Source organism: Sycon ciliatum, chromosome 4, assembly GCF_964019385.1.
Source record: "Sycon ciliatum chromosome 4, ocSycCili1.1, whole genome shotgun sequence".
Lineage (NCBI taxonomy): Eukaryota > Metazoa > Porifera > Calcarea > Leucosolenida > Sycettidae > Sycon > Sycon ciliatum.
Window position 1 is genome coordinate 27,523,675 of NC_088646.1, and position 23,576 is coordinate 27,547,250.

A 23,576-nucleotide genomic window follows, 5' to 3' on the forward strand; every position below is an offset into this window, starting at 1 on the left:
AGTGAGAGAGGCGTTCCACTTGATGGTGTGATCAGGCTTCGCTTGCCATACTACTAGTGTTTTCCAGGACTTGAATAATTCTATGAACTATTGCTGGTCCTCCGCATCTGTGTCACCAAGAGTACATACATGTACACAGTCTGAGTCTAGCCTGGAGTGGAGGCCCTGCTCTTGGTGATACTCATCACAATCATACCGTTGGCCTTTGGAGAATTCTTCAAAAGTAATGAATGCCATGAATGCCACGAATATCGTGTGAGTGTAGATGGCGTATTCGTACTTTCTTTAGTTTATCATTTTTCAGAGAGGAATTTAGAACTTTAGTTATTGTGGATATCATCAAGAGTACATGAAAACCAGAGTGTGCAGCTTGGGGCCTTTTCTACTATGGGTGTCTGTCACGGCGGAATTCCGTGATTACATCATATTTGTCGCAGATCTGAGGCGGGAAATGGCGTATTGCGTACAACTGAGCTGCAGTTGTGCAGAAAGAGACCTGCTTGAATCATGCTTCAACGGTACGCACAACATCACTAAAATGATGTAATCACGGAAGTCCGCCGTGACAGCAACCCATCCGAGCTGCACACTCTGGTTTTCATGTACTCTTGATACCATCATCCATGCATCATCGACTACGCCATGCACAACCGGATCGATGGTGGTGAGAGAATGAGCACTCTACTGTCTAAGTCTTTGCTAGACATTGTGCAAGCAGGCATGCATTTACCAGGGAGTAGTACAATAATGGTATTGTACTCAGACTCCCTGGTATTTACCCCCAGCGCCATTTCGCCAGGTGTGGCTTCATTTACACAACTACTGTAGAACGGGTAATTAGAGCGACTATTAATTTTAGCGTTTTCCCATTGTCAACCGGTTAGCGACGTTTTATTTTAGCGATTTGCAGCGATTTTACTCACGGATCACCAGTGTACTACGGTGTACTACTGTCTCAACGGATTAGCGACTTGAAACTTTAGCGAAAATGAGTAGATCGCTAAATTCGCTGGGGTTTTTACGTCGCTAAAATTACCCGTTCTACAGTATTCACTGTACTTCAGAAGTAAATATGATGAGTTGGGAATCATGCGGCAATGATATTCACTGTACTACCAAGAGTACATAAACCCAAGAGTATGCAGCTCTGTATACATGTACTTGTGCACTTACAAGAGTACATAAGCTCCGCTTATTTTACTCTTGTTGCCACTATGGGGCTGTTATTTTAATCTGCTGTAATACTTGTACGAAATACTTAGTAACCAGTGATAACCATGTGGTCGTGACACAATAGCTCCCATTGTCATGTTTTGGGATGCTTGCCTGTCACTCGCACGTCGACTGTAGTTTGCAGTGTAGAATAGTCACTGTAGCAAGTGGCAAGTGAAACTATGTGCCAACCGAACATGACCACTGGAGTTAAATGTCACGAAACAGACTTGCATAGTTTGCGACCCGACAGCAGGCAGTGTAGCACGGAGTCATCAACTGCCAAGACCTAGGCCTTTCAAGTTTGTATAGGGAGTTGCAGACCCGGCCATCGATAACCCCAACACAATGGCATGATTATGCAGCAGGCATAGTTCCGCACGAAGTCACGTCAAAAGCACGTCGGACCCGGATTTGATGACCCGCGGCTTGTCCATTTCTGGAGAAGGCACTTTTGCACTCTAGTCTAGCCAACAAGGCACGGACAGAGATGGTGCGAGCCCGAAGTTGCCAATCGATTCAGTCGGGTGGATACTGACTACTGTTGAGTCGCTCCTGCAGTTCTGGCCTTGGCTTCACACGGTATCTTCAGCTTTTTTTTCGCCTGCGACTGTTCAAACATCTGCGCTTTGCTTGCGCGGATAGAATCAGTACTCTCAGTGCGCAACAGACTGGCTTTTCAAGCACTCTTGATAATGTGGGCTTCGCGGTCACAGTCAGCCTGAGTTTGAGAAACGAAGGTGAAGACTGCAGAAGCCAGTTACCAATGCAGTAGTCGATAAGTCTAGCAGCTCCAGCTCTGACCAAGTACTTACCGGTAGCAATTACAGTCTTGTTTTATCACGGTTCTTGCTGCATCTTTCTTCTAAAAGCAATGTCGGACATTCTGCTGTCATCGGTGGTTCAGGGCTCGCGAGCCTGCGTTTGCGGACTGGGCATCCACGCCAGCTTGTCGCTGGCCAGCACCATTCTCTCTGGGAGGATCTCCAAGTAAGGCCAGTTAGCTAAGCGGCTTACTTCTCAACTGCTCATTTATCCTGATTTCTCAAACACAAGAAGGATTTTTGAAACACTCCACCACTCCACATATGTACCCCCACCCTGCGCTCTTGCCCCACATTGGCCCACAAAAAATTCAAAAAATTCGCATGGCCAAGTACCTCGCAGTTTCGATGTTACAAGGAGGGATTTTGAAACACCAGGGTAAATGCGTACCTGGGACCGGGAGTCGTACCACACATACATGTAGGTTGACGACATGGGCAATTTGAACGTGACATGGTGTGGGTTTCGCTTTTGGGGCACCTGTTCCAGGCACCCTTGGGGCAGGGCATACTCACAGGGCGCTCACACAAGGCTGGCATCACGGATCACGTCGACCCTCCAAAATCTAGGGTCGGGCGAACTCCGGAGTGCTAGATAGTCCAAAAGAGTGTGTGACTTTGCATGTGGCCCTGTGGGGTCTGTGACGGCGAAACTTGTGACTCACATCACGTGTTCCGAGCAGAAAGTACTAAAGTATTATTATTTTATTACTCCCTGGTTCCTAGTACAGTGCGGCTCAATGAGATCCGATCTAGTCACTCAAGTGCGTGCCGGGCGTTGCGCAGCCCTAGTAGAGACCTGCGAACACTGGGCTGCGAAATGGTGCAAGCGCGTCCTTGAGTGACGCGACCGGATTTCATTGAGCAGCACTGTACCGATGCTGTATGTTTCATACTGACTACAACGCCACACTCGGCCACTGCGGCACACCTCCTGTCCTGCCGGAGTCCCACCTAGTCCAGCTACTCACCGAAGCCTGCTTCAGCTCGCACACAGCCTCATTCAAGGGGATCTACCCACCCCGGCGAGGTGTGAACGCATGGGTCAGCACCAGACATGCTAAATGAACTGCCCATAGTCGGAGCTGAACCGTCCGTTGGATCAGCTCGGAGACTGCAAACGCAATTGCACTGACGCTCCAAGGGTACTCTCGGTGATCTTTCAGCAGGCCCGACAGACCCTGAACAGCTGCGGAAAGGGCAGAAACAAGCGAAGTACTCCCACCCAGCGCTAAACGGTAGCAATTTAAAATGTGTCGAACAAACCGAGGACTTGAAAACCAAACCTATCTAGGGCTCAGTGGAAATAGGAAGGCAATGATCCTGGGGTGGGCCTGTATTTTTGGTCTGGGTTCGATGAAATGACCGATGTCACAGGCAACACACTGTTGCATCTCACTTCCGCTCCTCACACAACTCCTACTTGGTTAATGGTTAAACATGTGCATGTGTGTCTTTGTCTGTGCATGTGGTGTGTGTGTGTGTGTGTGTCCATGTGTGGCGTGTCTGTCTCTATGTATGTGTGTGTATGTGTATCTATGTGTGTATGTGTGTATGTGTGTGTGTGTGTGTGTGGTGTACGTGTGTGTGTGTGTGTGTGTGTACGGTGTACGTGTGCGTGTGTGTGCATCTGTCTGTATCTGTCTGTACGCTCACATAGAGTGCTTAAGTACAATCCAGTCAATCCTAATTGCCTCAAGTTTGGAGCGTTCCTTGGCGGTTTCGCCGGTGTGTATCGGCTTGCCAGGGATCTTTTACAGCGATACCAGATTCTCTATGGGCAGGTAAAGAGGCTGATTGTGCGATAACTTATAAAATATTGACAGTGGTGCAGTCAACTACTTCACCACAGTCAATTGCATTGCCGATGGGATGTATCTTCCGCTGTAGCTCACACACTTCCTATGGCATTGCAAAGGCTTATGGGATACATCCTCCGCTGTAGCTTACACACTTCCCATGGCATTGCTATGGCTTATGGGATGTATCCTCCGCTGTAGCTCACGCACTTCACGTGCACCCGTTCCTATTCATGTATGGTTGTATACAGGTCGTCCCTCGTTAATACATAATCTCTGGGACCTGACAAATGTTATGTATTAACGGGGTTTATGTACTAAACGAAAGTGTACATAACTTGCTTGTGTACCAGAATTTTTCACTTTTTTCAACTTTTCTGAGTGTTTCTTGCTACCATGACCAGGGAGCGAGATATTCTTGATTCCCTCAATATAACATAAAAATTATGTTATAACGGTCACAGTCAGCGACGATTCTACAGATTCCCTCAATATAACATAATATAATTATAATACAATTACATAACAATTTGAAACTCGGATGTTGAGCCATAAATAAATGTAGAAAGGAAAAGGACATAAGGATACGAGTTAAGAGTTTGCTGCTTCGAATTGTAGTTAGACCGCTTTGTCAAATATCGTACTGGTCTCGTCATCGTCCAGTAACAAGCGACATTCTTTGTTCCGTTGGGACTGTAGCTTTTGCTCGTTTTCGTTGCGCTTGCCTTCCCCTCTTTGGTCTTTCCATAACCTTGAACCTTCCAAGTTGGAAGGCTGTCGGTTAGCGCTACGGAGATGTGTTGAAGCTAGGTGTCAGGACGTCGAATGTCTCAGTACTCTTGTCAGTTGTGTGCCCAGTTATTGCACTTTCTGACTGTATATAGTATCCAGTTACAGTGATGGAGAGTTACTCTTAACTCGTATCCTTATGTCCTTTTCCTTTCTACAATTACATAACAATTATGTTATAACGGTCACAGTCAGCGAAGATTCTACAGTTTACATGATAGCATGCCAGCCGCGCCTGTACAGTCACTCGGAAAAAACAGAGCTTTCTCGCCTTGTGATGTGCGCTCTGATTTCTGAGCTAATTGCGTCCACAAGTAGAAACTAGAACACAATGTGCCTCCACTGGAAGGCCGAAAGACCAACAAATTATGTATTATTGAGGTAGGTGGCATGCGGGTACGGAGAAATGTTATGTACTAACGGGGTTTATGTACTAACGAATTATGCACTAACCGACAAAATTTGTATGGAAGTGACCACGTTTCGTCCGGGACTTGAGATTTCTTATGTACTAACCGGACTCGTATTAACGGGGGACGACCTGTACATAGAAGTTTGCGCTTGGAAGTAACTTTCATTTATTTCGTTTAGCATCCTGAGTGAACGAAAATCAGTTCTATATAAATACAGCTCTGTTACACGTAGCACAGGAGTGGGAGCCCACAGTTGTTCTGAGTGAATGAAACACGCTAAATTAAATGGATATGTATGACTTTGACGAAAAGTGGTCGCGACCAAAACTTATTCCACAGCATCTCCGACTAAGGCCGGATCACAAATAATGGCAGGTGATGCGTTTGTGCTTCAATGCACCAAATTACAGCATAGCACCATCTACACGGCATTATGTGGTTGTGCATGCAGCACATCTTTTTCTGCCTGTTCCGTTTTCACTGCTCACTTTCCGCGTGACTGCAGGGCAAAAACAGTAGCTACATAGCGCTGGCAGCGGCACTAGCCGGCCTGACCTCTGCCATCCAGCCGGCCCATACTCGTCACACCATCATGCTACTCCTGGCCAGTCGTGCTCTCGCCTCACTGCTAAAACGCTGGCAAGCAGCCACTGGACTGCGCATTCCCAGTGCTGTGTTTCTTGCTATGGTCATCGTCAACTCTACCATCCTTGTTCAAACTTCCCTGCAGCATCCCGACGCGCTGCCGCCATCCTATTACAAGTAAGAGGAATGGTGTGACATGCGATGGCGCTGTAACAAGTCGAGGGGCCCCCACTGTGAAGAGCAATGCTCCTTACTACAATCTAGACTGGTTGCTACAGTCCATTTCAAAACTATAGACGCGTACCTAGGCAAAAACCGTTATGCCAGCATCTATACCACATAAAATCTGTGATCACTTTGTGCATAATTTTTTCCAAATTGGGCGTCTGTTATCCAATCCTTTAGAAACTATATGAGAGTAATTGTGGAGCGATCCTGAGCAATATTCCGAAAACTATTCTCAAAAAGTTCCAGCCAAATTTGAAATATTTCAAAAACCCTACGCGTCTATAGTTTTGAAATGCACTGTAGGGCCTTGGTCTATAGGACCATGTGAGCCATTAGGACACCTTTGTCACGTTCCTGTCTTATGCCACACCATGTACATAGTCATTGACAGACAGGTCGTGCATTCTAACCACAACTGAGAACAATGTAGAGAGCCCTGTGACGGTAAGCAACTCTGCTTGTAGAGCAGTGGAGTGTCCTAGCTAGTACTTCGCTAGTAAGCAAAGGTTTTGCTCATCACTAAAAAAAAAACCTTAGCAATGGTCATTTGTCTATCCATAATGGATAGCATCTAGGCAGCTTGACAAATGACCGTTCAACAATGACTCAGGCATTCAAACTAATCGCTTCACCTCTCTTAGAGACCCTATCAGTCACAGTCTATTGGGCAGTGGACCGTCTCCTGCTAGGCACTTGTATATTGCTTCTGTGTGTCAAACACAGATTGAAGGAGCCTTGGCGAAGGGCCTAGCGGAGTCCTTTGAGCTTCCTTGCAGCATTCTTCATGATCTCTGTGCGAGCATCAAGCACGTGCAGAGACCGATGTTCTGAAACATTCCTTTGTAGAACCAGGCAACAGCCGGTGGAATACCCTCATTCCAGAATGTACCAGTACATAGATCATGATGCAGGCTTTAGCTCACCAGGAAGAGGCGAGTGACCCGTGCCTAGTAGGTTTGGCAGTGCCTAAGAATACGGTGAGATCATCCCTATCTGAGACGTGTTGCTTCATCATTCTGTTGTGGCTCTTCTTTGTTCTCTCTCTCTCTCTCTCTCTCTCTCTATTTCCACTCTGCTGCAACCCGGAAGGTCTATACAGCGATGGTCGTGTGTATACAACGACACTAACATTACGCAGATATTCCGTCCGTGTCCTGACCAGTTGGAGCGACTCACGTGCCACGAGGTCATTCACCCGGGGCAGTCGTGCCTTCAATTTAGCCTGCTGTCAACCGCCATGGCCTGGAAGCATGCATTGAAGCTATACATGACACTGTCAGCTATTCCACTAGTGTTCCGAGCCAAGCAGTTGCTCAAAACACCCGCTCCAATGCTGGCACGTTTGGCGAAAACAGTAGCTCGCTCCACAGCTTATCTGGGTGTGTCTTGCACGATTGGTTTCTCAACGATATGTGCAGCATCACGGAACAAGTATATTCGGCAGAACTTCAACACACCACAAGGCAGGCTGCCAGATTTAGTTGGCCTTCTGATAGGTATGTTTCTTGTTTTGAAACGAACCGTCTTGGTACTTGTGAGCCCCTGCCAAGCCACCCTCTCTGCAGGAGCTGCAAACAGAATTTGGAGAGATTGATATTTGAATATTGCTGGAAGGGAATATGCTGGTCCTTGAGTGTTGACTTTGTAGATACATTTATGTTATGATGGGATAACTCCCAATTCTTCTCGAACCGTCTTGGTACTTGTGAGCCCCTGCCAAGCCACCCTCTCTGCAGGAGCTGCAAACAGAATTTGGAGAGATTGATATTTGAATATTGCTGGAAGGGAATATGCTGGTCCTTGAGTGTTGACTTTGTAGATACATTTATGTTATGGTGGGATAACTCCCAATTCTTCTCCTGTGGTTGAACATGTACAAATACTTGAAGAATTTGATGCATTTGCGCGTCTTGCTTTCTGCTTGGTTTTTCTTTTAGGGCTCGCTATGAGCATCCCAGCTGCAATAGAGCCAGCATCCCGTTGGTATGAACTAGCTATGTACACCACGCCACTCACTTTGCACGTCATCATCAGGCACATGCAGCTCAACCATCTGATCCCGACCACGCGCAATTCCTCCGTGTTTTTCTTCGCTGCAGCAATGGCCGTCATCATGCAGGCCTACGAACGCCAACAAAAGACTATTCCAACATGGCTGGCGTCCTTCCTGCGCTATCTAGTTCACTAGTCAGGTTTTTTTAAACTGAGGTTAGCCGTGTTACATCCTGCTGGCCAGGGAACACATTTCCAAGTAGTAAATTGGTAGTCAGTTTAAATGATGGTAGTAGATTTGTTCGCACTTCTGACTGATGATTTATTGTGTTGAACACGCCTTTGGTTGAAGTAACTCCACCTTTTTTTCACGGTTGTATTGCAAACTATCTCTGCTATTAGATAAGTAGTCCAAAGGAACGAAACAGATAGGCTGTAGGGTGAGGTACCTGTGTGGCAAGCAACTATTTTTGTGACTAAAGTGACTGGTTTCGTGTCACTTGTGTTCAGGTACATTGTAGGCGCGTAGCGTTGTTTGAGGTCGATCTGGGTTTGAGGTCGATCTGGGGATAAGGGTTTCATTTCATGTTTATCATTATTTATTTTTTGCTTTATTGTTTTATCTACTCTCCGCATAATCATGGCTGCACAGATTCATTGTTACCAATCAGATCTGAATCATGTGAATTCAGCTGGACATCAATAAAATTAATGCTTCAACAACCGCTATTTACCAATGTGCTACCCGTTAGGCGTTACCTGCTTGCTTGGTCCTCATGTAAGACAAGACTTGAAGAACACAAGTTGAACTACCGTATTTTCCCCACACGTCTCCAATACTGTAGTACGTCTCCAATTGTAGTACATGTTGAGAGTGGATCAAAAATATAAAAAGACACGTCTTTATTAAAGACTCTTTAATAATAGTACATGCCAGAATGATTGTAATGGGCAATACTGGGGTACAGGTACCAGGGTTCACCTTACTTCGTTTTTTTTACCCGTTCATCATCTTAGTGTCTTTCTACACTGTTCCTTACCATGGTTGGATGTATTTACAGCCTTACAGTATCATTATCACGAGTTGTTTGCCACCCAACCCAGACAATTAATCTTTCTGGAAACAATAAAAGTAAACGTCTCCAATACCAGTACAGTCTCCTATAGTACTGTAAGTACTACAGGTCTGACCACCTTTGATGACAAAATACAAGTACTGCCTGTAGACTACGTTAATTTTATTGCGGGAAAATACGTTAATACGGTACATGTAATGCCTAGCCTGTGCATTGTACTAAAATCGAGCTTTAGTGCTCCCTGACCTCATTTCGAGATCCCCTGACCCCAGTGCAAACAGCACCTCCCATCGCACTGCAACAGGCCTGCGACTAAGGGGCCGTCCGTAAATATCGATGTTTTTTTAGAGACGATATTGGTGCGTCTGGGGGGGAGGGGGTTTGAGCCATGTGCGTCTTTTCGAGCATCAGAAAAATATCGATGTAAATATCTGAAGTTTCGCCGATCCCTAGGCCCTGCACGCGGACGTCTAAATGGCTATACAAGAAATGTGAAACCAGCTTCCGTTCGCGGAGCTAAAACTCGCGACACAAGAACAAAATCAAAAATTGGAAGCTGTACGCCCACGGCGAATTTCAAGAGCAAAAGAATGAGCTATTGATTGTGGAAATCGGCCGAACGATGCCTGCAGGAGACCTTTTTCAAGACGTAGAGGCAGTGCGAACAAACACGGACTCCACAAGAGTTTCCAGTCTTCACTATCTAAACAAGGATTTGAAAAAATTCAAGCCAGAGCGTAGCCGCTTTGGCTACACCAGTACACGATGGCTGTGAGCACTGCATGCAGCGCCAACCCGGTTCGCTCCCCCCAGGCGATGCAGCTATTGCGTGAGTGCGGCGGGATTTTCACGCCTACACCGGACCCTCAACATCCTGGGCACTTCATGAGCATCCAAAAAATTAATATTGATTCCATGATCTAGATGTACATGTGCGTCTTCTGGGGGGAGGGAGGGGGGTCAAGGGAGAGAAGCACCAATATCGTCTCTAAAAAAACATCGATATTTACGGACGGCCCCTAAGTGCTTGAAAGCAGCTACTGCAAGCCCCTTGGCTTTATGTTGGCTTTCTGCTACCGCACCGAGCAGAATCATGATATTGATAGTTCTAAAAGATAATGCACCGTGGCAAGAAATTACAAAGGCAGAAGAGAACAGAGACAACCGGCTATCTCTGTTCTCTTCTGCCTTTGTGGTATTGCTCCATCCTTGTGGTGTTGAGCACTCTATAGGCAATCTGGAATTCTCGCGCTATTGTGTGGCAAGAAATTACATTGATTGATTGGTAACAGGGAGTCGTATAGACCCTCCCTAGTAAGAATCGAGGTGTAGCTCTGCCCTAGGCTGTAGTGTAGATACTAGACCTTGTAATGCTGTAGATCTACCGGGCCTGGTCCGAACTGGCGATAGTTCATGTAGATCTACCAGCAGGCGGATCCTCTATTAGCTACAGTGTAGATCTACAAATCAATAGATCTACAATCTACATGAATGGTAGATCTACAGCCAGTAGTTCCTAAGCGTCCTCGAAGCAAATGCGGCCTTCCTCACGCTAAATCAGACGGGCGTCGTTTGACCACTTGTTGTTTTCTTTATTTTGAATTCGCTAAAACCAAACGGACAGAACTGTCCAGTGACACGGGAGCGAATGATGAGCGTCATAATCACTACGCATCAAAACATCTCAGGGGAAAATGAGACAGACTATAATAAAGGAGGGTTTGCACAACACTTGTACATAAAGGGGAGTACGAGAACAAAGGCGCGGCAGAAGTCGAAGCAGGAAAGCAATCAACGCCAGAGATGTTTATGTCCACCAAAAACAGAGAGAGAGAGAGCGAGCGAGAGATCCGAGAGAGAGAGACTTCCTGGTAGATCTACACCGTGGTAGGCACAAGCTAGTTAGTAGTCAGTGAGCACATTTTCGTCTGCTAGATAGTCGACATGGTTGTATTATCACTACAATCATGTATCACACCTTTCGCACTCCTCCGAGACGAAACGAGTATGACTACCGGTATCCGTATCATGTCACTGCTAGACGAATCCCACTCGACCAATCGATGCCGCTGTAGCTTGTCTGGTATGTAGTCTAGTGTTAGTTCGTGAGAAAGTTTTAAAAGTGCGAAAGGGTTAGCGCTATGGCAGTGCCAGTACGGCAGTAGTCTACGGCGTAGACCTATCACCATGATCACCCGGGATTCGCAGGACTCCCTGCCTAGCGCCTATCACATCGCCCGATAGCCGTGGCGGACGTCGACGACTACTCGTAGATCCACCTTGCTTTCGACATTACTTGCACCCAGGCAGCGCAGAGCAAGTCAGTTCAGGTGGACAGTACTGCAGTGGAGGCTGTTTAGTTGCTTCAAAGAATCACAGATGAGAGCGACGAGGTCAGTGCATTATGTGCGCCCTTCCTCTTCCTCTTGAGCAGCCTTTGGGCAGTTTCGAGTTATCGTCTTCTCCGCAAAGCTCTTCCCGACAGTGCAGTACCGGTATAACTTATAACGTGTGCTTTGTTCGAAGCCCGGGCCGAGGCAGACCAACTGGAGACGCAGCGACCTACATGTACCTCACCGTCGGACCTCTGTCATGACTATGGCCAAGGTACAGCAGCACTGAAGACTCGCCCTAACTGCTACTGAGCGGACGACCTACTACTAGTAGATCTACGCCCGTACTTCCAAAGCTGAAGCCGTTCGCAGACCTGTGCTGCTGCGGGGATAACGACGCGGGAGTGCCGCATGGAACGGGGTAAGGCTTCACTGCCATTACCTAGGCTGGAATGTACTGTAGTAGTAGACTACAACCAGGGAGTCGTAAAAGCCAGGTCGCATTCACTTTGTTTCACGATTCCCTGACTCACCCATGTAGATCTACCAGAAGAGCCCATAACCACAGGAGAGTGCCGATTATCATGGGCCGCACCCCGAGGGGTGCGGACTGTCTCCAGGTGCTTCGGATGAGAAGAATGTTTGGATAAGGGAGCAGTAACACATCTATCTAGACATGCATATTTTGGCGTAGTGGTCTTTGGGACAGGTGGTCGCCTTATCCGAGTGGTCACCTTGACAGGTTTTACTGTATAATACAGTTCAGTCACGTGACAGCACGGTAAAAATCTTCGTCACGCGTCATGCATGCATTTATGACGTGAGCATGGCACAAAAATGTGCCACGTGGAAATATTGATTTTTTTTTAGACTTGTAGTTTGTTGAAGAAGGAGATGACAGCCATTTGACAGAGGAGATTTTTAGCTTTCGTTTGGTGTCTCACTCGAGGTCACAGTCGTGAGATGGGACTTCCCACGTCTTGCCGTAAAACTTTGAACGCGATTTTGATGTTGTTCCTTTGAGCGTTGACGGACGGTGATTCTTCCATCGTGTTCCTCGTCCCAAAATTAGGTAAGAACGATCGTCTTTCTTCATCTAGTTTGCAGCGGTTCCAGGCGGTAAGGAATATTTGTCTGCTCTGTATTTCTCTACAGCGAGAATTTGAATATTTGAATTCTTCATGGCCGATGAGGAGGAGAATAGCCCTGGACCTGCATGTCGGAGGCTTGGTATTTATTCAAGCAAACTGAGAAATGCGTTGAAATCAGACGAAGCTCTTACCTGTTTGAAGACGAGTGATTTTCCTGTCACCAACGATGTCGTTCTGGAGCTACTTACATTCAAAAATGCTTCGAAGTTTTCGTTCAACGATATGTTGAAATGGACTGGTTCTCTGATAGGTTCCAGTACCAAAGATATTGCTGTTGGCACGTTTGCCTCTAGAGTCCGTTCTCTGCAGCAACGTCGAGCAAGGCTGCTGAAGGACAAAGCCAGCGATCAGATTGCTGTCCTACTGGCTGAGCCCTTTATACTACCCTCTCCATCATCCGGCCAGTCGGAGTCAGGTGAGCGTCAGGAAGCAACTCCGCTTGACCCAACCGGCCACACCAGCAGCTCGGCTCATGTTGCAGGCAGTCAGCACGCAACTCCCCTGGAGCCAACCACTTACACCACCAGTCCGGCTGATGTGGACAGTCAGCGAGCAGCTTCGTCAGAGCCAGCCGCCAACACCACCACCTCGGCTGACAATGTAGATTGCGAGCTGGAGCCAACAGCAAAACGGCTCCGCGTTGAAAATGAATAATTTTATTGTCCAAAGACATGGTCAAAGACATGGTCAAGACAAGTTTGTGGTTATTGTGTTGACTGTTTTTATTGTCTTTTTTGTGTCTTCCCGTCTTCCAACTGTTCTCTTCACTTTTTTCCTGTTCCGTTGCTATGGTAACAATGCTAGAATTTCCCGTTAACACTGTTAACCTACATTCCATTTTTGTTTTACCACGCTTGTGCAACGTTTTCACTCCATATTGTCATCATTGATATGTTTCGTTGCGTTTCTGCAATGTTGCTAGGGGTTGCCATGGAAACAATACACGGCGACGTGCCGTCAGGTAGTTGTTGTACATAGAAATGTTTGTACATTATTGCTTATCATATAGGCCTGTCATTTGGGCTCTTTTCAGCGAACTTTTTGTTTTTGTCACTATGTCCCCTGGTCAACTTCCCCTGGGTCCGTTTGTCAGTTTGTGCCATGCGTGCTATACACGTTTACATACAATTCAACACAATTCTATGATGATTGGCACCACAATTGAAATGACTGTATCTCAGGTTTGCTTTGAGATTTTCACATGAAATTTTCTGTGTGCTCTTGAAAGACGTGCTTATTCGATTTCCAACAGAATTTTCCTGGGAATTCTGAATTTGATTTTTTTGCCTGAACTCCCTGGGCGGCGGTGAGTAGACATGCATATTTTGGCGTAGTGGTCTTTGGGACAGGTGGTCGCCTTATCCGAGTGGTCACCTTGACAGGTTTTACTGTATAATACAGTGTGTACGGTAAAGTCCTGGATAAAGGCCGGGATTATTCCTGCCACAAAAACCGATGACTTTGTGTGTGTAGAGAATGCTTGTATTCAAACTTGGTATTTCTATTCTTGATATTGTCAACACAAAAACCACCGCGACGCTCACAAGGCAAAAAAAGTTCATTTCAGTTCAACACTTGCAGTTTGGCCAATCGCACGGCCATCACCGTATGCATTGTGCTCAGCACTTCCGGTGTGCTGAATGAAGTGTGAATCGAGCTTTATGCACCGAAGGTCTACCTTGAACAACATCAGGCCGCTTGTATAACTATAAGCCTTATGCACATTATACAGATGTACGAACTACCGTAGACATGGTTAAGCGTAGAATGTGCAGGCGGGACCGTGGCCTACCGGTATGCTTATGCCAGTAGTTATGGTGTTTACTGCTGTTCCCACTACCAAACGTGCTCTGAATGCATTTCACACGAACAAAAATTCGACCAAAGATCTAGCTAGTCATTAGCTCTATTCAAAGTGATGAAACTGGAGAAGTGATCGCCTTCAATTGATTTAATATTGGGCGAAATCGGTCAAATGTGCATGACTTTGTATAGCACACAATGAACACCCAATCGGGCATGTACACGTTACAGGATTTCGTACATCTGTACAACGTGCATAAGGACCATTGATAACAGGCATGAGCCGGTCTTTTAACAAGACTGTACGGTACAGTGCCGGGTAGAGCCACACAGTCGCTTTGGCTACAGCCCTAGTTGGCAAAATATGTGCTTCAAAGTACCTCCTTGCAGGAGGGAAAAGTGGTCGACCTTCGCTGTTACGTGTGTTGCTTTGCATTGAACCATACTTGCTGGGTCCAATATCTGTCCCCACGGAAAAAAACCTTTGAAAGTTGTGCAAATCTTGCGGTGGTTATTGAGCTGAATTTGCCGCAAAATATGTGGTAAGGAGCTGAATTTGTAGTAGAATATAACGGAGCTTGCGGTTGATTTATCGAAATCATTATATTTTCCTCAAGATTCGCGGCGATTCAGCAAAATCATCACCACGGTGAGCATGACATGCACTGATGTGGAAGGCTGCATGCATGCCGCACTACACGCGCCAGTCAGTCGATCATATGAGCAGGCGGCTTTCTCGTACACTCGATACGATACCATGTACTTCGAAGTACTATTAGTCGGTAGATCTACATGCCCTCATCCTAGGAGTTTTAAAAGCTCCCAAGCCAAGGGCAAGAGTGTGCAGCTCTGTATGGAGAACACTCATATCACGTGTTCCAAGTACGTTTTGTACTACATGCAATGAACTCAAGCATGCGCAAACAGTCCAAATATCTGCCCGCATGCCATGATCATGTTGATGACTCGCATAAGCTGAGCAGGTTTTTGTCGGGAGTGCTACGTTTTACTACTCCTGGGATTGCTAAAAAAACGAGCTGGGAATGTGCAATGTGAACACTGCACCACGTGATGTGAGGAGTTTTAGCCGTTCGGCGCACCCCATCGAAAGGCTATCCGGAGTTGCACACTCTTCGGAGCTTATGCACTCTTGCGAATACTGGTAGCTCCATGTGTTACTGGTGATCCTTGCGATACTGACTATTAAAGAGCGTTGATAAAACAGTTGGTGAGTCTACATGGGTTTTGCAAAAAAGATGAGTGACGGCATCACCATCAGTATGGCCGACATACTGCTATTGTTGGCGACGCAAAGTTCACACAGCCTGAAGGCATCAAGTTTCAGTGGTTCATCGGCCAGTATATCTGTGGTAGACGTTTGCACAAAGGACCATCAGTGTACTGAAGTGATAACTTGCTGGGTCTCCTGGGCAAAGAAATCCTACGTCCCACCGGTCCCCTCCAACACAAGGGGAGGTTGTGTGTAATGGGCGTTACGAGAACGAGCGTGAGCATGGGTTTGTGACAGCGTAGCGTTGGGCATAGTCCCAAATACTGGGTTCTCTCTATTACCCATACATGTATTTCAAGTAGTATCCCTCTATGTCCTCATTCAGCTGCAGCCTATGCTTGTGGACTGGCTTCCAAGTACAATGTGTACATGTGTGCTGTCAACTTGTTAGCCATCAGATGTTTCAATTCAGCCACCCTTCCAAGATTTCTCTCCCCACTCCCAAGTGCTTGGGGAGCCGACGCACATGACCAGTCCCTGGCACAACACGTCTCATTTTTAGTCTGTTTCGTCGAATGGTGCTGTGCCATCCTTCTTGTCACTGATATTCAGAGAGTTTAGGCACAACGTGAGATTAGTTTGTTGAATGATGAAAAACAATGACTGGTACATGGATGCTCGACTTGCATCAAAACTTTATCAAAAGGCTTTATAAATTTCGCACTAAGACTACTCAACAAGATAAATTAACACCAAAATTCATCTCCACAACATGGTGCGAAAAGTGATGAATCATTCCAGTGACACTATGACAGGAGAGGAAGCTAAGGAATAATATACCACTGGGCATAGCATCCACACGGCGGCACAGTTGGGTCATTTTACTTTCCTCCCTGTGTGTGTTTGGTACTTTCTGAAGCCGTTGCCCTAAAGAAGTTACCAGACAAGCAGTTGTGTGATGCGTAAAAAACGAAAAGGGTTCCAAAGTGGAATTGTCAATCAGCTAACATAATCAATTGTATCATGCTACACTGTTCAAGTACTGTAGAAATGTTTCCTCTTCGTTGCTGTTCGCAACGGTGTATTTAGAAGTGAGGCTGTGAAGTGCTGTCTGGCCATTCTCAAATGACACCACCTGCAGTGGTGCAGTAGACGAAGACGCACATGCACACACACACACACGTACACACGCACGCATGTGTGCACCACATACACATGCACACTCACACACGCATGTAACACACACGCATGCACATACATACACACAAGATGCACCAAAATAGAAGTAGAGAGTGGTGAGAAATTTATTCAACAGACTCTCTTTCTGAAGAAGACCAGCATGGTCGAAACGTCCACGCAGTCGTGATCACTCCTGTGCAATAATGGTCCAGTCACTTTTTCCACAAGAATCTACTACAAGTACCAGTTTACAGCAGAAAAGAACTTACTACTTGTGCTGGACGGCTTGTATTGACATTCTCTTCATACAAGGAGACACTCATTGAGGTGATCCTGCAGAGTGTAGAAGCAGATACGCGGCATTGCAGCAGCAGCAGCAGCATTACTATACAGAACATGTACTGCACCCAGATCAAGCCACACTGTTGATAGCCCAACCTGACTCTCCGCCAAAGCTTCAACACTACTATCTCGTAGCACATGGAAGAACTAACCTGCGAGTTAAAGAGGACATTTCCGACAGACCCAACCGAGCAGTCAAAGCCCCAAAGATCGTCATATGGGAGGCAACGACCGAAATTCTATGACTACGACGTGCATGCAACAGCCAGGGCTAAAGCAACCACATATCAATCCAGTCTAAGACACGCACGCACACCTGGACCGTTGAATGTGTGTGACAGAAAGGGGAACAAACGGATCATTACACGTGCCGGTATGGGTTGGGTGCTAACTAGAGAAGGACCTCCTTCAGCTTGCACTCCTAAGCAAAATGCACTTGCTGTCGGAATAATGTAAAACCGGAAAGTTAACGGCCAAAAAGTTCAACGTTTTTGTAATTTTGGCATGATAACGAGCAGAAAGTTTAACGATGGCTACCTGGCCACCCATCTGTATGCGCATCTTTACGCAGACATCTCAAACCGGGTTCGCGGTAATGTTTCTTCAAATAACGAAAAACAATTGGTCGTTAAGACATTAGACTTTCCGGTTATACAGTAGTCTACACTCTGTAAAAAGTACTAAAAAGTTGTAAAAAACTTACCTTCCGAAAGAGGACAGGTCATCCTTGAAGCTTGGTGCGGTGTCTGTATCAGATAAATCCCTATCAAACCAACACAAAAGACATTTCCACATAGAAATCAGCACTTGTAATATTTTTGAATATAACTTTTAGTTGTTATTAGTTTCCACAGTAGTTTGAAGAAGGGCTGAGGCTTCCTGCAGCTTCATCTGTGAAAAGAATTCGGGTGGACACACCCATTCCCATAGCGCTGCACATCACATCCGAACCAGTTCCGTTATGCAGTAGTGACACTGTATTTACAGCAGGGTGCAGCCTTCTCTCAGGGTTCACCATCACTCCTGATTTGAAGGCTTCGCAAGACAGAACTCAATCAACTGGCCCATCGACAGCAGCCACATGTTGCCATATGCATAGCCAGGTCATGTTTTGTTTAGATTCAAAAGTCTGACTAGTGGCATGCATTAGTGCAGCACAATTGATGTTGGACAACTCACATATGGTGGCACAGTCTGGCTTGGTGATTGCCATTGATTGCTGAGTGTGTAACATACCTATGCTAGATTCAAGTACAGCTCCACACTACACGCATAAAGAAATACTTCTGCACTCTGTGCATTGAGCGCTTTCCCGGCAGTTGCCACACACATCCCCTGCATGTGTTCCACAATACACTGATAGGCTGCAGTTGTTAACTTGCTACATGAACAAACAGGCCAGGCCGAGAGAAGTCAAAATAATTCTTTCTACCCGTGAAGTAAAACTGGGCTCCAGCACGGCTTTCACAAGACCTACTGCAGCTTCTACGAGGCATTACCATCATCATGATCATCACAATCCGATCACCATCATCATGATCATCACAATCCGATCACCATCATCACAATCCGATCACCATCATCACAATCCGATCACCATCATCACATTGTAATGCTCACCATGTGAGTAGCCGTGATGACCGGTCCACCACCATGAAGACGCAGGGCCGATACGGCAACCAGCGTACGCATACCACACCGGTGCAACTGCTGACGAACTGAGGCCATGTCACAAGTGGCTCGGCTGCAGGATACAAAGACAAAGAAAGACAAAATGGAGAATGCAACACACAGCAAAACTACCAAGATCAATCAAAAGACAAATGAACGCCCATTGAGCCAACTGAGATAAGCGAGACAAGACCCATGCTACTCCCGCAAAGGATAGTAGCAGCACAATGGGGAATGGAAACAGTTCGAAAGACACTTATGAAACATACTGGTGACTGCCACGGTGCTTTTCCCGTAGGCACATTGACAACCTTTACACCAGAGCACCATGCATCAGGAAACTTAACACAAATCGACATACGCCACCAAAGGAAAGAGTGCTGCCTGCCAGCAACTCCGCAAGATTACTGCAAGTTTTGCGTAGCTAAAGTATGTTAACGCGGTGACGTAATGTTTTCACTGTATGCTGATGTCTATCACGCGCGTGTTCGCGCCAGCTCACGGATGCGCCGTTGTGCGCATGCGCAAACTCTCCCAGCAGCTCGCTTTGCATACGTACACCCTTCAGCAGCCGTCGTGCCTGGCTCTCTTTGTTAGTTGCATTGGCTCGCATGACTCTTGCTCCGTGTTTTCAGTTTTCAACTCCGGAGTTCTTCAGTTCTGTTCAGACTTCCTTGTACAAGGTGACATCGTCGTTTCGGTCTCTTGTTGCCTAGTTGTGGTGTCCAGTCCCTGGGCGGGCTGGAATTCTGAGTGCTGTATCCGCGGAGTGGTTTACTCAAATTTTCTCAAATTTTCCCACGCTGAGGCAAGAGATGTCGCGCAGGTCCGCCAGGTCATCTTCTAGCCCCTACGCTAGAGCAACATCCTCCTCTGCTCCTGGAACCACCCAGGCCGGAGCCCCGGCCCAGAACCCCGCGCCGCCTCGTGCTCCTCGTGCTCCGGCTCTACCTGGCCAAGTGCCTCCGTCTCAGTCAATGCCGGCCGGCCAACCACCCCAGCCCACGCTGGCGAGCCAGATCTCCGCCGCCGTGGCGGTTGCTATTCAGCCTCTGGCCGACAAGGTTACCCTGCTGGAGCAGGCTGGCGCGGCCCAACTCGCCGGCCCAGGAACTGGCGTCAACTCGGGACTCGCTCATGTTCCGACGTTCAGCGGGGCCTCGCTTTGTGCTGCCGGATCAATCGCCACTGCAGCGCCGGTTTTACCAGCATCAGTACCGGCTGCCAGCCACCCGCCACAACAGTGGCCGTCATCTGGAGATCTCCCCGTGGTGCCGCCTCGCCTTCGAGACCGGATTGTGCGAGGTGAGTTCACAGAATTGAGTGATTTGCTGCCTGAATCCCTGGGTTTCGAGGGGGATCATGATGTGATGCAACTCGACGTGGGCGCGGGCCGATCTGTGCAGCTCGTCCCCAAATCTTCCCACCGGCAACCCGCCAAACGACACATCTATGATCTTGCCACATGGGTGGAAGCGTTCACCACCTACTCGAGGGTGCTGGCCGACGCCTCACCACAGCTGGCAGGTGATCTCTGGGCGTATCAGGCCATCATTGTCGATGCCAACGTCCGGTTCCACAATGATGCCTGGCTGTCCTACGACCGCAAATTCCGTATGGCCAAGGCGTCCCTCCCTCACCGCTATTCCTGGTCCGTCATTGACCCGAACCTGTGGCAGTCTTGTCTCACGGGCCGTGGGCGGCCTCCGTGCCAGCGTTGCTCCATGGTCCATCCAAGTCAGCCCAGCAGCTGCCCCTTTCGTGGGGGGCTCCCAGCCCCAACAGCGCCTACTGGGAGCCAGTTCTCGCACCAGCCTCGCTTTGACGGCAAAGCCATCTGTCGTAATTTCAACTTCGGCAGCTGCTTGCTCTCCCCCTGCTCCAGAGCACACGTCTGCATGCAGTGCCGCGGCCGTCACCCCGCACGCCAATGCTCCAAGTCTGGTGACTCGACCAAGAAATAACTCTCACCCCAGTGGTGACGCTGCTTTACAGGTGCCCACTAGCACGCCTGTTCATGTTCGGCGCTTTATCAATCTTCTCTCTCCTCATCCAAATGCAGTATTTCGCTCTTATGTTTCACAAGGCATGCAGTATGGCTTTCGTATTGGCAGCTCTCGCCCCATTGCATCTTCTGTTATGTCTCCTAATCACCCTTCGGCTTGTGCTTGCCCTGCTGAGGTTACTACTCATCTGCTTACCTGTTGTGACCGCGGAGAAACTGCGGGCCCATTTGCATCTCCGCCATTCCCTCACATGCATATTTCTGGTTTGGGTGCTATCCCGAAGTCTAATGGCAAACTGCGTATCATCCACGACCTCTCGTCCCCTGCCGGCTTGAGTGTGAATGACGGTATATCTCGGGATGAATTCAGCCTGCAGTACGAAACTGTCGATACAGCTATCTCTCTGATAATGCAGGCAGGGCGTGGCGCTCTTTTGACGAAGGTCGACATCAGGAATGCATTCCGTCTCTGTCCTGTTGCCCCCTGTGACTGGCCCTATCTAGGCATCTTCTGGCAGGGACAATTCTATCATGACAAAGTGCTACCATTTGGATTGCGTTCTGCACCATACATATTCGATAAATTCGCCACAGCAGTCCAGTTTATTCTCGAGGATGCATGCCACCTAAGCCAATTACTCCACTACCTGGACGACTTTCTGAACGTTAGTCCGCCCCACCTGCCCGTTGCGGAACATCATCGCTCACTTATCTTAGACATGCTCCGCTATTTGCAGATACCGGTGGCCTCTGAGAAAGTCGAAGGCCCATCCACATGTCTCACCTTCCTCGGCCTGGAGCTGGATTCGCTGACGTTTGAGATCCGGCTACCGTCCGCCAAACATGGGGCGTATCTCGGCAAAGTCAACGGCCTCCTTCAATCAGGCATGGCGTCCCGGCGCGAACTCGCCTCCGTGTTGGGCAATCTCTCGTTCGCGGCCCGGGCTATTCCTGCCGGTCGTACCTTCCTGAGGCGCCTGTACGACCTTGACCGTGCAACAAGCAACCTTCCAAAGCACAAGGTTCTCACCCTGTCAGCCGGAGCAGTGAACGACCTCAAATGGTGGCAGCGTACCCTATCAGTCTGGCCAGGGAAGTCGTTCTTCCTCCTGGACAAATGGACAAAGGCGCCCAACTTGCAATTGCAGACTGATGCCAGCGGTAACCAGGGCTATGGAGCGTACTTCCAGGGACGATGGATCCGTGGAGCATGGTTGCCCCACCAGCATTCAGAGTCCATACAGTATAAAGAACTGTACGCTATTGTCATCGCAACCAGTACATGGGCGTCAGAGTGGAAGTCCCTCCGTATTGAGTTTCAGTGCGACAACTCAGCTGTTGTAGACTGCATCAAATCCGGCACCAGCAGATCGCCACCCATGATGTCTCTAGTTAGGTGTCTGTATCACCTTTGCGTTGCTCACGATTGCCTGATTTCAGCAGTGCACATCCCTGGTGTTACTAATACCATTGCCGATGCTCTTTCCCGGAATCTGTTGCAGGAATTCCGCTGCCTGGCACCCACGGCACAGCTTCATCCGGACATGCCGATCTTGCCCACACCGGACTGACCGAAGACGTGGCCAGGCTGGCGTCCCTGGCAATAGCACCGTCATCCAGGAGGACATACTCAGCTTCAGAGCGGCGGTACCTGGATTTCTGTCAGCAGCATGGCGTCGTGGCCCTGCCTGGAAGCGACGTTACGCTGTGCTACTACGCAGCCCTCCTCATGCGCACACTGCGGCCGGCCTCGGTTCGCACATATATGTCAGCCATCCGGAACTTACACGTCGAAATGGGCCTCGAGTACCCGAATCAGCCGACGTCCCTGCTGTCACGAGTGTTAAGAGGCATAGCCCGTTCGTCGGGACCTGGCCGCCCTCGTTTGCCTATCACAACACCCATCCTCCGGCAACTCTGCCAACGCCTCCAAGTTTCCTCCATGCGGCACCCAGTTGACCAGGCAATGCTGCAGTGCGCCTTCACCCTGGCCTTTTATGGCTTCCTGCGCTGTGGTGAGCTCACCTCGTTGACGTTTGGCAACGTGGCCCTGGACCAACAATCATTTCGTATCACCATCACGCTGCTGCAATCAAAGACGGACCCGGACGGTAGGGGCACGGTAGTCCACGTGGGCGGCTGTACCGATGTCATCAGCTGCCCTGTTACGGCGATGGTGCGGTACCTGACGGCAGTGTCAGCGGAGTCCCAATCTCCTAGAGATCAGCTGCTCGTCTACCACAATGGCCAGCCTCTGACACGAGCGGACGTGACGAGGGAGGTGCGGACCCTCCTACCGCTTTGTGGGATTACAGATCCGTCCAGCTATGCCAGCCACTCATTCCGGATCGGAGCAGCCACGTCTGCAGCTATCGCAGGCGTACCAGAGCACGTGATCCGCCATATGGGGCGATGGCGCAGCGACGCCGTGCTGCGCTATATCCGTGTTGAGCCATTCGAGGTGCGGCTAGTATCAGAGAAGCTGGCCACAGTGAGTGACTGACCAGTAGCGCTGCACCTTGACGAATGTCTCCTCCGGTATACATACCAACTCTCAGTACCGCTATCGGTACCTAGATTTCTCGACTGCTAGCAGCTCCTGCTATACTCCTCGTTCAATGCTCGCGTTATTTCTGAGCACTGACTTATTTGGTTGGCCAACCAGGGTAACTAGCTTGGGCACTGAACTCTCAGTAGCTGGCAGCATTCTCTCTACTCTCCCGAATCACTCTATTCGGTTACTGCCCTTGGCAGGTCAGCCGCCATTTCGGTCTCACTCTCGGTCCCCGCCTCTGTCGGGTCGGCCGCCTCCATGGTTGCACACTGCCAGCTCCTTCGCCCAGTTACCCTGTGGTGCCAACCAACTACTGCTGTGTCTGTGTGTGGGTCGTGTATGCCTCCGCGTACGGAGCATGCGTTAATGCAAGTTTTGCGTAGCTAAAG

The 23,576-nt window shown here is 48.4% G+C and overlaps 2 protein-coding genes and 1 long non-coding RNA gene across 4 annotated transcripts in view; 2 read left to right on the top strand and 1 right to left on the bottom strand.

The window, feature by feature from the left end:
• Positions 1 to 1,623: 1,623 nt before the first annotated feature.
• Positions 1,624 to 8,394, top strand: LOC135815400 (uncharacterized). The gene is made up of 5 exons (XM_065328691.1): positions 1,624 to 2,202; positions 3,697 to 3,820; positions 5,543 to 5,799; positions 6,940 to 7,346; positions 7,788 to 8,394. The coding sequence occupies exons 1-5, from the start codon at positions 2,087 to 2,089 to the stop codon at positions 8,036 to 8,038; spliced, it is 1,155 nt and encodes a 384-aa protein (XP_065184763.1). The 5' UTR covers positions 1,624 to 2,086; the 3' UTR covers positions 8,039 to 8,394.
• A 3,661-nt stretch (positions 8,395 to 12,055) lies between these two features.
• LOC135813682 (uncharacterized) lies at positions 12,056 to 13,647 on the top strand. The gene is made up of 2 exons (XR_010553082.1): positions 12,056 to 12,323; positions 12,407 to 13,647. It is a non-coding gene; the product is annotated as an uncharacterized LOC135813682 (long non-coding RNA).
• Positions 13,648 to 16,409: 2,762 nt separating this feature from the next.
• Positions 16,410 to 23,576, bottom strand: part of LOC135815401 (cytoplasmic dynein 2 intermediate chain 1-like) — a 28,888-nt gene continuing 21,721 nt past the window's right edge. For both annotated transcript variants that reach the window (XM_065328693.1, XM_065328692.1), the window contains exons 27-30: positions 18,578 to 18,701; positions 17,661 to 17,720; positions 16,885 to 16,948; positions 16,410 to 16,571 (exon numbers count right to left, since the gene is read on the bottom strand). In XM_065328693.1, coding sequence (XP_065184765.1) covers positions 16,458 to 16,571; positions 16,885 to 16,948; positions 17,661 to 17,720; positions 18,578 to 18,701 — 362 coding nt within the window. In that variant the 3' untranslated portion in view covers positions 16,410 to 16,457. The remainder of the gene's footprint in view (positions 16,572 to 16,884; positions 16,949 to 17,660; positions 17,721 to 18,577; positions 18,702 to 23,576) is intronic.